This window comes from Carassius auratus, chromosome 29 (assembly GCF_003368295.1).
Source record: "Carassius auratus strain Wakin chromosome 29, ASM336829v1, whole genome shotgun sequence".
In the NCBI taxonomy this organism is placed as follows: Eukaryota; Metazoa; Chordata; class Actinopteri; order Cypriniformes; family Cyprinidae; genus Carassius; species Carassius auratus.
In genome coordinates this window covers 4,577,194-4,593,539 of record NC_039271.1, presented here as the reverse complement: position 1 = coordinate 4,593,539, position 16,346 = coordinate 4,577,194, and the positions used below count along the sequence as shown (strand labels likewise).

The 16,346-nt window shown below is 34.3% G+C and overlaps 2 protein-coding genes and 1 pseudogene across 4 annotated transcripts in view; 2 read left to right on the top strand and 1 right to left on the bottom strand.

Moving 5' to 3' along the window:
- Window positions 1–3,276, top strand: part of LOC113048468 (glutamate receptor ionotropic, kainate 2-like) — a 37,963-nt pseudogene extending 34,687 nt beyond the window's left edge.
- LOC113048471 (B-cell receptor CD22-like) overlaps window positions 1–16,346 on the bottom strand; it is a 1,131,192-nt gene that overhangs the window by 843,935 nt on the left and 270,911 nt on the right. The gene's annotated exons all lie outside the window — the stretch shown is intronic.
- On the top strand, window positions 7,557–14,664 carry LOC113048521 (alpha-N-acetylgalactosaminidase-like). The gene is made up of 9 exons (XM_026210385.1): window positions 7,557–7,695; window positions 8,774–8,930; window positions 9,319–9,459; window positions 10,458–10,669; window positions 11,324–11,418; window positions 12,177–12,338; window positions 12,607–12,804; window positions 13,668–13,808; window positions 13,883–14,664. The coding sequence occupies exons 2-9, from the start codon at window positions 8,776–8,778 to the stop codon at window positions 14,093–14,095; spliced, it is 1,317 nt and encodes a 438-aa protein (XP_026066170.1). The 5' UTR covers window positions 7,557–7,695; window positions 8,774–8,775; the 3' UTR covers window positions 14,096–14,664.

The following is a 16,346-nucleotide window of genomic DNA, read 5'->3' as shown; positions in this document are numbered from 1 at the left end:
GAAGGGCACTACTAAATTTTAAAATATATATATTTAGGTGAAGTAAGAATAATGCGAACATCTCCATTTTGTTCAAAAGTTTTCACGCCCCAGCTCTTAATGCATGGTTTCTCTTCTGGAGCATCAGTGAGGGTCTGAATCTTCTCTAATAGTTGTGTTTGAGTCTCTCAGTTGTCCTCAATCATACAGTCACTGCTGGAAAGAGTTCATATAGGGTTAATATTTCACATTATTGCCAAAGCAGTGATGAAACAAAGAAACAAGATCCATTCGAACAAATTCACCATTAGTCATTAATATTTTCTACTTAAAATATGGAACGTGTTATATAATATTTATATATAAATAAATAAAAGTAAATATGTTGACGTGTAATTGATGTAAATTAAATGATTAAATGAATTAAATTAAACAAGTCTCATATCTTGAGCCAGATGGGACAAGTGCCGTTCTGTGGAGGAGGAGGGAATAAAAAGGGAAATATTTATCCATATTTATCTGCACAAATCCTCTGTTTCTGCTTCCCCTCTGTGCAATCCTGTTATCCACACACACACACACACACACACACACGTCTTTCAGAATAGCAAGCATTCATTTGATCGTTCTGGGACGAGTGACTCATTCTGCGGGGCTCAACCGATCCGCTGGAGAACTAAATACATATTCCTGGAATAACATCAATACAGCTCGTGTAATGATGTTTGAATGAGGACTGGAGATATTCAAGGATGTTCAGGACTGAAGCAGCGTTTGGGTTGATTAGCATAGAAAATCCTCTAGACTCGTCCTTTATTTATTTACGTAGTTATTTATTTGCTTGGATTTATTTATTTAGTGGTTACAAATAGGAGCTGAAAATGAAAGTGAACGACAAATTCTTTAAAAAAATTAATATTGGGTCATTTATAGAGTTATTATAGTTAAAATTAAAACCACAAAATAATAATAATTACAATCTAAAAAGCATGAAATAAAAACATTAATAGGCATTAAAGCCACTAAAAATGACAAAAGCACAATAAATGAAAAACTTTCAAAAATTAAGTTAAAATGAAGAAGGAAACTATAAAAATAAAACATTCAAAATATTAAAAAAAAAAAATTATAATAAAAAAAATAAAAAAAACTTTACCTAGGATTAAAATTAAAAAGAAAAATATAAAAACTGAAATACAACTAATTCAAAATATTAATATATATAAAAAAAACATGAAATAAGAATGAATAAAACCTATATAGACAAAAAACTTGTAGAAATATTATTAAAAAAAAATATATATTAACAGGAATAATAATAATAATAAGTATTAATAAAAACCATTACAGTATCTCAATCAAAGTTGTTATTCACTGAAAATATCAAAATAAAACAACAGTAATGAATATTGTTCATCAACTAGAAAACCATTTACAAGATTTTAAAGCTCAAATACCATTTTTCTTATTTAACAAAATGGGACCTGGTTTACACTGAAACTAGGATGTGAAATAGTGTGAGCTGAATGTGATTGGTGTAAACCCTCTGTAGGGAGGTTCAAGTGGATTTAATGAGGGATTTGTGACGCAGCCCATGGTTCTCCCTCAGGCTCTCCGTATCGGGACAAGATCACCATCGCCATCCTGCAGCTGCAGGAGGAGGGCAAGCTGCACATGATGAAGGAGAAGTGGTGGAGAGGGAACGGCTGTCCGGAGGAGGAGAGTAAGGAGGCCAGTGCCCTCGGCGTACAGAACATCGGCGGCATCTTCATCGTCCTCGCCGCCGGCCTGGTGCTGTCCGTGTTCGTGGCCGTCGGCGAGGTGCTGTACAAATCCAAACAGAACGCGCAGATCGAGAAGGTACCAGACGCAAACACCAGAGATCGCTCTTTCACTTCTTTATAGGACAAATACTAAAGGATGCTAGGTCTTAAAGTGACAGCAGCCCAATAAACCTGCTGTGTCAGTTGCTTTTTCACATCTTTATGGGACAAAAACTATAGTTCATTATGTCTTAAAGTGACAGGAGCCTAATAAATCTGCTGTATAAGTCGCCCTTTGACTTTTTTTTATCACACAAATATTAAAGTACATTAGGTCTTAAAGTGACAGCAGCTGAATAATCATTAAAGCATTTTAAGCCATTCAAAAGCAAGTCAGCAAGAAAGAGATGTCAATGCAGTACTCACGCTCTGTGACAGATTGTTTCTTTGTGCACACACACACACTCTCTCTCTCCAACACACACACACACACACACACAGATACACACACAATTGGCCAATGGAGTGAACCAACCCCGTGACATCACATGCTGTGGTACTGCAAGATCAGCTATAACAAATGATATAGACATTTAAAAAATGAAAAAACAAATACATAATAACATGACTAAAGTTTTAACCAAGATTAAAATTAAAAAGTAAAAAGTAAAAATAACAATAAACAATATGAATAAAACTATACAGACACATTTAGAATCTACAAAAATGACAAAATCACAATAACTTCAAAAAAACTGAAAATGTTTTATAAAATTATATAATAAAAACTAATTCAAAATATACATTAAAATATATAAAAATAGTTAAAATATATATACAAATATAATACAATTACTAAACATTTAACTAATATTTAAATTAAAAACTGAAAATGGAAAAAAACCTAATACAAAATATGAATAAAACAAAAACATTAAATAAATATTAATAGAAACTATATAGATATATTTAGAAACAACAAAAACACACAATAAGATGACTAAAGCTTTAACTACATTTAAAATAAAATAAAATAAAAACAAATTCAAAATATTAATAAATAATATAATATTTAAAGTATACTAAAATGACACTGGTTATTCCAGAAACGGTCCAAAATGTAACTCATTGCTCATTGAAAATAAAAGAATGTATATAGCATTCTAAAACAAAACTAAAATGACTATTTGGATTTTAAACCTAACATTTTTAAAGTAGAATATGTCCCTTTTAGCTTCATTAGAATTTTGTCTGGACATCTGGACATTTATGCCACTGACAGAGCCTGGTTTTCAAGCAGACGTATATGAATGAATGAATTAGAAAAGGAAAGAAATCAACAGGTGTCTGGTTTCTCCTCTGTGCGCAGCGCTCGTTCTGCAGCGTGATGCTGGAGGAGCTCAGGGTGTCTCTGAAATGCCAGCGACGGCGGAAACAGAAACCCCAGCCGCCCGCCATCGTCAAAACAGAGGAGGTGATTAACATGCATACCTTTAACGACAGGAGGCTCCCGGGGAAAGAGACCATGGCGTGACGCCTCTCCTGTGACTCGTCCAAGTGACGGACACAAAGATGTTTCCTGTGGAAATCCGGATTCGTGAGCGATACTGAACTACATCCCCATTTAGAGTACTCCATCACTTCTGCTCTCATTCACGTTGCTTTTCTCTGTTTTCCCTGTGAAAATAGGTCAATGTTTCAAACCCATCCGTTTTCCTCATATGCCGCCTTTATTGCTGCCTTCAAGAGCATTGTTCAGTTTCTCCATATTCTTCAATAAAGAGTCATGAACCTAACCAGCCCGCTCCACATCAATCACAACATTGCCAACTCTGATTTAAAAATGCATTTGTAATTGGGAGGAAAAATACTTTTTTTGATGATTGAGCTATTCATCCCATTCCATCTTCTCAATACAATATAAAACAAATTCCATTTATTTATAAGAAGTTATGTCTCGGTTTACAATTGGAATTTTAGTATTGGCATGTTAGCAACCCGTCAAAATAAAAGTTTGGTTTAACTTGAAGACATTGTGACAGAAATAAAGGCCTATTACTGTTGTGCAGAATAATGCACATATGTACTACTACTATTACTATTTATAAAATGATTAAAACTTTTTAAAATAATTTTTAATCCATTTTTTAAATAATAATCATCACATTATTTATTCCATAATTTCATTTTGAACCTGTGTGTTATCCCCCGCCCAAAAAAGAGTTTGTTTAACTTTCAAATGATTAAAAGATAGATTAAATTAATGTTTTATGCATTCATTTGATAACCAGAAAAACACAGAATTTATGAAAAAAATACTTCTTGCAGCTATTGTACAAATAAATGTTAATTAATTCGGTTTTATACATTCAAATAATTAGACATGCTTAAACAGAATTTGGTAATAATAAAACAGAACATAAAAAAATTAAAATAAAATTCTTAGGACCCTAAACATTTTCTTTTTTGTTAAAATTGATGTTAATTATGGCCGTTTCACTATTTTAATTAAGTATGCTTTCTGGCTAATACAATTTAATTTAACCATTAACATTTTTAAAACATTTTTAAAACTGGACGTTTTGAACATTCAGAGAACATTCAGAAATAACGTTTTTATAACTTAACGGGAACGTTAGCAAAACGTTCATAGAACATGTTTTTGTTAACTGAGAAATAGCCAACCTTATTTTTGTCATACAAACACTAGCTAAATCTCACAGCAAATTCATATGAACTCACTCGTATTATTTTGTATGATTTCTGTAACGGTTAAGTTTAGGAGCGAAGTTAGGCGTGGTCTTTCATACAAATTCCTACGAATTTGTCACCTCGTAAAACACGTGTGATTTTTTTTCAGAAATCTTATTAATTCGTACGAGCGAGGTACAAATTGCCATGAGATCGGGTTGGCTAAATCTGGAAATCGGTGTCGTTTCCATTACAAGAAAACAAAATGATGTGATCAAAGAAATTAATTATGATCAGCTTACAAAATAATTTCTTTAATCCCAGAAAGTCAGACCGTGATAAAATCATTCTTCTCTTGACAATAATTATTCCAACATAATTTTTAAATTGAAGGCAGCAATATCTCTGCAAAAAAAAAAATCTTGTTTATTTTTACCTTGTTTTCCAGTATAAATTATATATATATAAAAATCTTTAATCAAGATGAATTTACAAGTAAAATGGCTTAGGATATGAATTCTTATTTTCTGGAAAGAAAGAAAATTCTAAATTTATTTAAACTCAAGTCCCAGTTAGTTTAACCCAGTATACGTACCAATGTTTTTTTTTTTTTTTTAAGTAGTTAGTAATTAAATAGAGTGCAAGTCTAAATCTGAATTAATTGTAAAAGTTTGATAGACCTGTCTGGAAGACCTGCCAAGAGAGCATTGCAATAGTCCAGCCACAGAACAAGAGCTTGAACAAGGAGTTGTGCAGCATGTTCCCAAAGAAAGGGCTTGATCTTCTTGATGTTGAATAAAGCAAATCTGCAGGATCAGACAGTTTTAGCAATGTGGTCTGAGAAAGTCAGCTGATCATCAATCATAACTCCAAGACTTCAGGCTGTTTTTGAAGGAGTTATGGTTGATGTGTCTAACTTGATGGTGAAATTGTGATTGAACGATGGGTTTGCTGGAATCACAAGCAGTTCTGTCTTGGCAAGGTTGAGTTGAAGGTGATGGTCCATCATCCAGGAAGAAATGTCTGTTAGACAAGCTGAGATGCGAGCAGCTACCGTCGGATCATCAGGATGGAATGAGAGGTAGAGTTGAGTGTCATCAGTATAGCAGTGGTATGAAAAGCCATGTTTTTGAATGACAGAACCTAATGATGCCATGTAGACAGAGAAGAGAAGTGGTCCAAGAACCGAGCCCTGAGGCACCCCTGTAGCTAGATGTTAGATTTTTCTTACCCACTGGCAGATATTTTTGCTTGTTTTAACTAATTTATGATAATTTTTTTAGTAATCAAGAGTTAATATATTAACTAACTTATTTTACTTGTCAAGTAAATGCATCGTGATTAAAAAATCTTTAGATATTTACACTAGAAAACGAGACAAAATTCTTAAGAAAATCACTTTTTTTGCAGTGTAAACTCCATGAACTGATGTCCGTCGGTTGTAAGCCACGCTCCGTCCTGATCAACGACTCAAGCCAAAGTTCTGTCGTTTAGATAAACTTCAGCTTTTCTAGAAACCTTTTTACTAGCATCCATTCCATCTGTCACAGGCAACTCATTCAAAAGAGATTTATAACAAGAAAAAAAAGGGAAGCGCAGTTTTTGTACAGACGATTTTTGTAGTAAATCTTTATATGGGCTTGTTCTCGATGGACAGACATGCATGAATGTGTGTAAAGCATTTAATGCCTGCTCAACACACTTTTATGCACGTCTGTCCATTGAGAACAAGCAGCGTCTCCAGAAACCACCTCTACTTGATCTGTTTCAGTGTGCTGATGTCTGTGTTTTATCTGAAGGCAAGTTTCTGTATAATACTGTACTGAGCAAACGCTAGGATTTCTCCAGATCGGCTTCAATCTACAGAGACCTTTGGAAAAAAACATGGGTGGAGAACTGTTCAAGCTCATCTTGTAATAAAAAAAAGATTATACTGTGTGTAATGTGTAGTCTTGCTTCATTTGCAAGTTTTTTTCCGCGTTTATGGTAGACTGTAAATTCTTTTCATGTTAAGTTATATAAGTTCATTTAGACTGTCGTTGCTTTAAGTCCATATAAAAGGGAATTTACAGCCCATGATGATGAACATTCACACTGCAAAAAAAATTCTTAGTATTTTTGTCTTGTTTTCTAGGAGAACTATAAAAATTCTTAAATCAAGGTGCATTTATTTGGTAAGTAAAGTGGCTAAAGACATTAATTCTTGTTTTCTGAAAAAAAAAAAGATCAAACTTTTGTTAGTTTTTGCTTAAAACGAGCAAAAATATGCCAATGACTGATATCAATCAAAGGCTAAACAAGATTATTTTTCTTGCCCCATTGGGAGATATATTTGCTGGTTTTAAGCAAATGCTAACAACTTTTTTCAGAAAACAAGAATTTATATGTTAAGCCACTTTAGTTACCAAATAAATGCTCCTTGATTCAAGAATTTATATAGTTCTACTAGAAAACATGGCAAAAATACTTATCAATAAACATTTTTTGCAGTGCACTTTTGCTTCATGAAGCTTCAAAATTCTTGTGAAACATTTGTTTTTGAAACAGTGGTTTGGAGCACTTACCAAACTGCCAAAGTCACATGATTTCAGTAAACAAGGCTTCGTTAGCCTGTCATAAATGTTTCAAAATTAGGGGACAAGCTCTCCATAAAACACACAAAACCAGCATTGCAAATAAATATTAATAAATAAATATTAATAAAAAAAAAAAAAACATTATGCCGCCACTTCATATGAAATGTTTTATTATTATTATTATTATTATTATTAATGTAGTATACTTTCAAGAAAACATTTGTAATAGGTTTGGAAAAGCTGTTTTTATGCATGTTTTTGCCTGAGTTCTTGTTGCATATTCTTGAATATGGATATTTTTCTTACAAAAACACATCGTTTCGCTACAGAAGGCCTTTGTTCACCCCCCGGCCTTTGTTCACCCATTTCTATAATTTATGTTGATGGTTGTATTACTTTTTGTGTACTATTTTTGTACATTTAAAAAAGGAATGTACGCGGAAGTTCCTTGTCAATAAACGGCCGCGGTCAGCTGATGCTGCGTCACGTGACACGAACGCGGTCACATGACTGTCTGTTAACAACACACACATATACACACACACACACACACCTATCCATTGTCTCTCTCTCTTTCTCTCTCTCACACACACACACACACACACACACACACACTCACACAGAGCTGTGTTCAGAACCGAGCCGCTCACATCTGATACAGAAACCGAGGGAAGATCCAACATCCGGTGAGTGACGCTCGATATAAATCACACACACTCATTCATTCAAGTTTCTGCTAAGTTTCATACAACTCTATAAAACACGGAGATTTATTCAGTTATCATTATATCATTTACACGCTGCAAACAGAGATCCGTGTTGGATTCTATCAGGAAGTGAGTCTAACAGGAAGTCAGTCACTCCTACACATGTTATAATTAAAAACAATTATGTTATTACTCTTTATATAAAAAGAGTGTTATTAAATATGATATTGAGTGTGTGTCCTGTGATCTGTGAGGATGTGTGTGTGTGTGTGTGTGTGTGTGAGTGAGAGTGTGTGAGTGAGAGTGTGTCAGGTGACTGTCAGGTGTGTTCTTCATGACAGATATTAAACCCAAAAATATTCAAATCAGCTCAAGGAAGCATACAAAATATTAATGATCAGATTCCCAAAATGTGTCCTAATTAGATTAGAAATGAGAAATATAAGATTAAATGCATTTTTTAAATACTCATATTCAGACTACATCTTGTTTATTGCTAAAATGATAACATATTCACATAAAAGCAATGCATCATTATTATTTTTATCTTTTAAGTAAATGTAATCATTGCAATATTTCTTTTTTTTAACTGTTGCGATTAATTTGTTATTTTAAAATGATTTGTTTTTAAAATATGACATTATTATGTTTTAGTTAAACTCTGGAGCCCCTCAATGTAATGTTTAATGCACTTTATATTGTTAATAACAACAACTGGAATATATTTTTTAAACATTTAATCCTTTAGCAGAGACTTTTATCCAAAGCGAATTACAAATGAAATCAATCAGCATCAAGAAAAGAGCAACTATACTTGTATGTTTTTTAGTTTTAATTTGTCTTACATTTTTTAATAAAAAATAAAACAGATAGAATAGAATATAAAAAGATTTTTGGTAATTGAAGCTCATTGTAGAAAGTTGACTTACTGAAAGCTTCCTGTCAAAGTTAGATTGTGTTTCTTGTCTGGCCTCATCTGCTCGCAGTATTCCCCTGGGAATGTATTTATAATAACTATTATATTATTATTAATGAAGATGATGACACTGTGTTTCAGAAATGCAGCGCTCTGCAGTTATTTTTGTCCTGGCGTTCTCCGCGGCCGCCTGGGCTCTGGATAACGGGCTGATGAGGACCCCGCCGATGGGATGGTTAGCCTGGGAACGTTTCCGCTGCGACACCGACTGTCTGAACGACCCCGACAACTGCATCAGGTTCATCAGTTAAAGATGATTTACAGCCGAGGTCAAAAGAGCTGATAGGCGGATTTGAAGATCAGGATAAATTTAACTTATTTAGTCTTCTGTGAAACATGAAAGTATATTGTGTAGCCTCTGAAGGGCAGTACTAAATGAAAAAAACATTTATATTAAGGCGAAGTAAGAATAATGCGAAACATCGACATTCTGTTCAAAAGTTTTCACGCCCCGGCTCTTAATGCATGGTTTCTCCTTCTGGAGCATCAGTGAGGGTCTGAATCTTCTCTAATAGTTTCTAATGATTTTTGGCATTAAAGAATTTTTTTTTGAATTGTTGACCTATGAAATGTTCATGTTAAATAGTTTAGTTCTAGTTAACGCTGCTGCTTTATGTGTGGCTCAGTGAGCATCTGTTCATGGAGATGGCAGACAGACTGTCGGAGGACGGCTGGAGAGAGCTGGGATACGTCTACATCAACATCGACGACTGCTGGTCCTCAATGCAGAGAGACAGTCAGGGACGACTGCAGCCTGACCCCAAGAGGTGCTGACCCTTGACCCCTGACCCCAGCGAGTCTGAATGTGCTCCAGCTTCACCTAGGGCCCTATGATTTCTGCGATGCCGAAACGTATAACATTGCTGTATAACGCAGAATGTCATGGAATTTTCTAAACTTTATATGAATGAATCAAAAGTAGATCATTACACTTTAAGAGAAGTATCTGTGAATATTAAACTGTTAATTCATCGCCCCCTGCTTCCCAAGATATCGGCATCAGCTGTCAAAAAACAACATCGGTCAACCACTACTAAAATTATTAAAATAAATTTTTAAGGAATAATCACACAACATTTCTTTCATGTTTTAATTTTAAAAAATTAAGTTTATTTTTTAGTAACTAAAAGATAAATGAAAAATAATGTTTTATGCATTGTTAATTTTAAACCAGAAAACTATAGATAAACAAAATAGAACTTCTGAGGGGGGAAAACATTGTAAAAGACTTTTTTAAAATTACATTAAAATTTAAATTAGGTTTTTTTATGAATTCAAATAGTTAGACATGCTAAAACAAAGAATTTGGTAACAATAAAACATAAGGAGGGAAACAATAAAACATTTCATAGGGCCCTAAACATATAATTTTTGTTAAACTTTTAACAAGTTGATGTGAAATTGCGTGTTTCGTGGTTTTAATTAATTAGACATGCTTTTAGATTAATATTATTTAATTTACTCATTAAAAAGGAGTAAAGAATAATTAAAAAGGGAAAAACGGAATCCAGAAAAATTTACAAAATAAAAATTTAATTTGGGGGGAAAATAAAAGGAAATTTGGGGGGAAATAAAATTGATTTTGGGAAAAATAAATTGGAATTTGGGAAAAAATAAAATGGCATTTGGGAAAAATAAAACGAAATTTGGAAAAATTGGGGGAAAATTTTTTATGGAATTTGGAGAAAGAATCAAATGGAATTTGGAAAATAACAACTTTAATTTCTTATTCTATTATCCTATGCACCTGATGTCTCTCCTGCAGGTTTCCGCGAGGCATCGCTCATCTGGCGCAGTACGTTCACGACCGCGGTCTGAAGCTGGGCATCTACGGAGACATGGGCACTCACACCTGCGGTGGATATCCAGGAACCACGCTGGACAAGATCGAGACGGACGCACAGACCTTCGCTGACTGGGGCGTGGACATGCTGAAGCTGGACGGATGCTACTCCAACTCATCCTACCAGGAACAAGGTCAGACGCTTTAACATCATCACAGTTCAGTCACAGAGACTCAGGGTTAGAATCACATCGAACAACAATAAATAAAACTCTATATCCATACAGAACAACTAATAAATCATGTGTCTCAGACTCTTTATTACTCAAATCATGTTTCATAAAATATATACATTTGTACTGAAACTGGTTTATGTTTTAATATATCACTATTTCCCCTATTCTCTGTCAAATAAATGACAAGTCCAAAAACAATGTTTATGGAATTTAACAATTTATATATTTAATAAAATATGTAAATTTATTTGTTTTGTTTTTTTTTCCCCCTATTTGTTATATTTTCTATTTTGAATTAATAACAAAATAGCAATTATACCCAGAAAAAAAGATGCATGATGCAGGGCTTTTAATTCATCATAAAGAAGTCCAAAATGCGACAGGACTCTTATTTTGAAATGTATATGCTTTAGTACTTCCAGCTGCACACTTCTTACAATCATCTACAACTTATTACAACATAAACATTTATAGAACAAACATAAACATGTCCTCATGTTTATTCAGCAGTAGATCATAAGCAATCTGTTGATAGCATTGATTGCTTAATAAAAACATTCAGATCATGATTAAGACTTTTATTCATTATCTTCTGTGATTAATTAAATCCAGGCTACCCGATGATGTCAAAGGCCCTGAACGCTACGGGCCGTCCCATCGCCTACTCCTGCAGCTGGCCGGCCTATCAGGGTGGCCTCCCGCCAAAAGTGAGTAGAAACAGGAAGTGGAAGTGATTTTGAGCTGCTAATGCAACAACATGCTAATCACTTGCTAATCATGATATCAATGTGCTAGTAACATACTAATCATGCTAGGAACATGCTAGCAACATGTTAATTATGCTAGAAGCATAGCAACATGCTTACAAGCAGCTAATTACAGTACATTCTAGAAACATGATTAGCAACATGTGGACTGCATGCGAATCGTGTTAGCAACATGCTAATCATGGTAAATTGATGTTGAGCATGCTAACAACATGCTAGCCATGGTATCAAAATGTTAGCAATACGTTAACTACATGCTAATAATGTTAGTAACATGGTAATCATGCTATCAAAATGTTAACTTAATGCTAATCATGTTAACAACATGTTAATTATGCTAGAAGCATCCTAGCAACATGCTTACAAGCAGCTAATTACAGTACATGCTAGAAACATGATTAGCAACATGTGGTCAGCATGCTAATCGTGTTAGCAAAATGCTAATCATGGTAAATTGATGTTGATCATAGTAACAACATGCTATCAAAATGTTAGTAACACACTAACTTCATGCTAATAATGCTAGTAACATGCTAATCATGCTAGAAAATATTTACTTAATGCTAATCATGCTACCAACATGCTAATCATCTATCTAACTTTTCAAACTTCAAGCATTTACAGCTGCTGTAAACGTTTAGGCTTGTCTTGACGAACTTATCTATTTGTCCATTCGAGCTGTGTTTGTTGCGTCTCAGGTGAACTACACGCTGCTGGGTCAGATCTGTAACCTGTGGAGGAACTATGATGATATCCAGGACTCATGGGACAGTGTGATGAGCATCGTCGACTGGTTCTTTGATAATCAGGACGTCCTGCAGCCAGCAGCCGGACCGGGTCAGTGGAACGACCCCGACATGGTGAGCGCATTCAAACACACTTCTGGCATGAAACTCTAGATGGCGCAGTCCAATAGGTCGAACTCAATTTGACATCAGTAATGACATCATTATCAACACGTGACACAGCTGATTGGTTCACTCCTGGGAACTCGCTGCTCAACATTACAAAATATGTCTAGTCCTTGTTGTAGCAGTGCAGCTACCTCCACAAATTCTGGAAGTAAATGACCCAAATTTGATGATTCACTGCGGATCTCTAGTGTTTTACTCATGATTTCATCCTCAGCTGATCATTGGAGACTTCGGCCTCAGCATGGACCAATCACGTGCTCAGATGGCTCTGTGGGCGATCATGGCCGCGCCCCTCTTCATGTCTAACGATCTGCGTACGATCAGCAGCGACGCTCGCGCAATCCTGCAGAATAAATTCGCCATCGGCATCAATCAGGACCGCTTGGGCATCCAGGGCAGACGCCTGATCAAAGTGAGACGGCTTTCAGTCTTTTAAAACCAACAAATATAATCGTCTCTATCCTTAAATAATATAATAAAAAAATATGTGTGGTAAAACTTTTTATATGAGTTGCATTTGTTACTATATTACCATCTTTTTAGGATTAGCTACTGGATTATTTATTGATTTAAATAATATTGTAGTCAGTTTTTCATCAGTTTATTCAAATTTTGTTAATATTTTGATTATGCATTAAACTGACAGCCCTGATTATTTCACATTATTATATTTGTCTTTAATCACTTTAGCAGCTGTTAGGATTATATACTGTATTAAGTAATTCTAATTATTTTAAAATGATATAATCTGATTTATTTCCGTATTTTTATTAATTTATTTTTGCAGCATTTTGTTTTCATGGATAAAACGCCAGTTTATATAGTGAAACAGTCATATTATAAATATTGTTTGGAAAATATCATGGGGTTATGTTACACGATTACATTTAATCCTACGTATTATATTACTGTATTGTTAGAATTAGCTACTGTATTATTTACTTTAATTATTATTTTAGTCATTAATGTTTTCACGTGTTTTTTATTTATTTATTTTTATAAATCAGTATAAAATATTTAGTTTGTATTATTTAATTACGTTTGTTTCCATTCACAATAGTAGCTCTTAGGATTAGATACTGTATTATTGAGTAATATTAATTATTTATATATATTTTTTTAATTAATTTAGTATTTTTATTAGTAAAATATATTTCCAGCAATGTTTTCATGATTTTTTGTACTTATTTATCCCGTTAATCTTTTTATTATTTTATTAACTGACTGATTGTAGGCTGTGATTAGTTAAGTGTCATCGGTGTGTTTTTGTGTCAGGAGAAGAACGGGATCGAGGTGTTCTGGCGGCCGTTGGCTAAAGGATCCAGCGCTCTGGTGTTCCTCAGCAGGAGATCTGATATGCCTTATCCCTACAAGACGTCTCTGAAGGAGCTGAGCTACAAGACTGGAGTGTATGAGGTGAGCTCCAGCAGCAGCATCAGCATCAGCTCTGATCAGCGCAGGTGATTCATGCACGTCTCTCTCTCTCTCAGGTGTATGACGTGTTTTCGGAGAAGCTCTTGCCTCAGATGAAGGACAGCACTGAGTTTGTTGTGTCCATCAATCCGTCCGGTGCGGTCATGTGGTACGTCAATCCTGTAGCCGAGTGGTGGAAGGAGGCGGAGCCTAGGCGGTTCAGCGAGAAGCTGATTGGTCCAAAGTTCCATCAGCATCATAATGAGGTCGACGCCCCTCTAGTGCTTTAAGCTCCGCCCATCAGGAACGAGCGACACACTCAGGAATATCACTTGATTTCTTCTTTAAATGTTTTCTTGTGTGATTTTTTTTAAAGGTCTGTTTCTACCCAGTGACGTTTAAGTTTTGAATGAATTGCTGTTTTTGGATGGAACCAAATGTTTTTTCAAATTTACGCTAATTTGTGCACATTCAAGTTTGAAGTCCTTTTAGTACGTATTAATCAAGATGTTGAAATTATGATGCTTTTGTTGAGGTGTATGTACGTATGAGAGTGTAAGAGCATAAAAATAGTCAGCGTTATCAATTTTGGTCCTGAACTAGGTTAGAAGCGCGTTAAAACATAACAATACATTTCCATATTAATAAGATCATTTACACTGTTCCAAATGTCCCCAAGAAGTCTTTTAAAATGAGTTTGTCAACAGTTTCTGAACATACCTGATGACATCTATTCTTGTAAATGAGTTGCCTCTATGATGATTTACTTATTTTGTGTTATTTTGTCAATACACCTGATTTCATAACTTTGGCTGTCACTTTTAATGCAATAAAATCAAATAAATTGTTGTTAAAGCCACTGCTGTATAGATGTACTTCATGTTTCTTACCAACACCACTTTATAGTACACATTACAAAAACACATTTAAAGAAAAAACAAAAAAATAGACTGTAACAGCGACACCTGCTGGACAAAAGCTGTCAATACAACGAGAACACACACACACACACACACATACACACATACATATATATATATATATATATATATATATATAGGTCAGTGACAATGACACCTTTTTGCAAAGAAATAAAACATGTTTTCTTGAACGTGAAATCCATCCATTTGAATCAAATCATTAAATATGAAGCGTGTGTGTCATTAATTAAATTGTGGCGCTTGTTTCATGTATTGTATGAGACACACGTGTTTGTCATTAAAGGGATAGTTCACCCAGAAATGAAAAATTAACCCATTCTTTACTACCCTCAAAAGTAACTGATTTTTTCGATAGCGAATCACTGATACAAAACAACAGATTCAAAGTTTCGTACCATCATGTAGCATAAATTAACCATTTCTCGCAGTTTAACCTGAAGTCTTGAAGGTATCGGTGGGTACTTTTGAAGCACTCTGTGCACTGCAAATTAATAAACAAACAGATATTATACTGACACTTATAATTGCATTTAATATATTATACTTTCAATAAAACATATGCAATGGGTTTGTAAAAGCTGTTTTTGTTGCATGATTTACACAATTTTGACCAGCAGGCGTCACCAGCGCGTGGCGTTTCGAGTGATTCGAAACAGTGAATCGTTCTGCAAAATTGTTCAGTTGATTCAAAGCTTCGAAAAGATTCATTTTTCCCATTAACTGCTTGCAGGTATTTTGTTTCCTAAACCTAAAGCGCATTTCATATGGTTTTACCATAATATTTAATAAAGTTCTGAATTAAAAATAACGTATGTTTTTAATCAAAAATGGACACTCCCGCCCAAATCAAGCGTCATCCGACTACTCAAACAAACATGGCTGTCTGAAACACTCCTACGAAATTTTTAATTACTACTCTAAAGCGGTACAAACTATTATGATTCCCACGGCTATAACGTGATAACTTTGACACTCACCTTGACGACGCTCACCTGCTTCATTCTCGGAAACGCGCATGCGCGACCTTCCGCCATATTTGGTCACGTGCGCTCACTTCCATCTAAATCAGCTCGAGCCAGGAAAATAGTCACGATCTATTATTACTTAATTTGATGTAACATAACGACTTTTTTTGGCAATGCTGGATTTATGAGAGTTTATTTAAAGATGTGATTCAAGTTTTTGTTCTGTGTAAAAAGTGTATTTTCAGTATACACGTTTTTTTCAATAAAATTACAAAATGACAGTAATCTATCAAGAAAAGTATACTTCAATAGAGCACACTGCAAACATTACACCAAGAGACCACTTGAAATGTTTCTATGGATTTACTAGGTATGCCTCTGAGCTAATGTTAATTTGTTTGAATTCTATTAAGGTCTGATGATATTGTCTTCCAAATTCAAAATAAAAATATAATTTTGCGTCTCAAGTAAATAGACCTTGATTCAATAAAGTTTACATATTTATAATGAAAAACAAGAAAAAAGAACTGATGAACATAATTTCTTGTGCATTTTGAGCCTTTTTGCATCAAATTATTGGAAAAGATTCACACAGCACACATGCAAGAAGAGGAACAGCAGACTGTTTGAAGTTC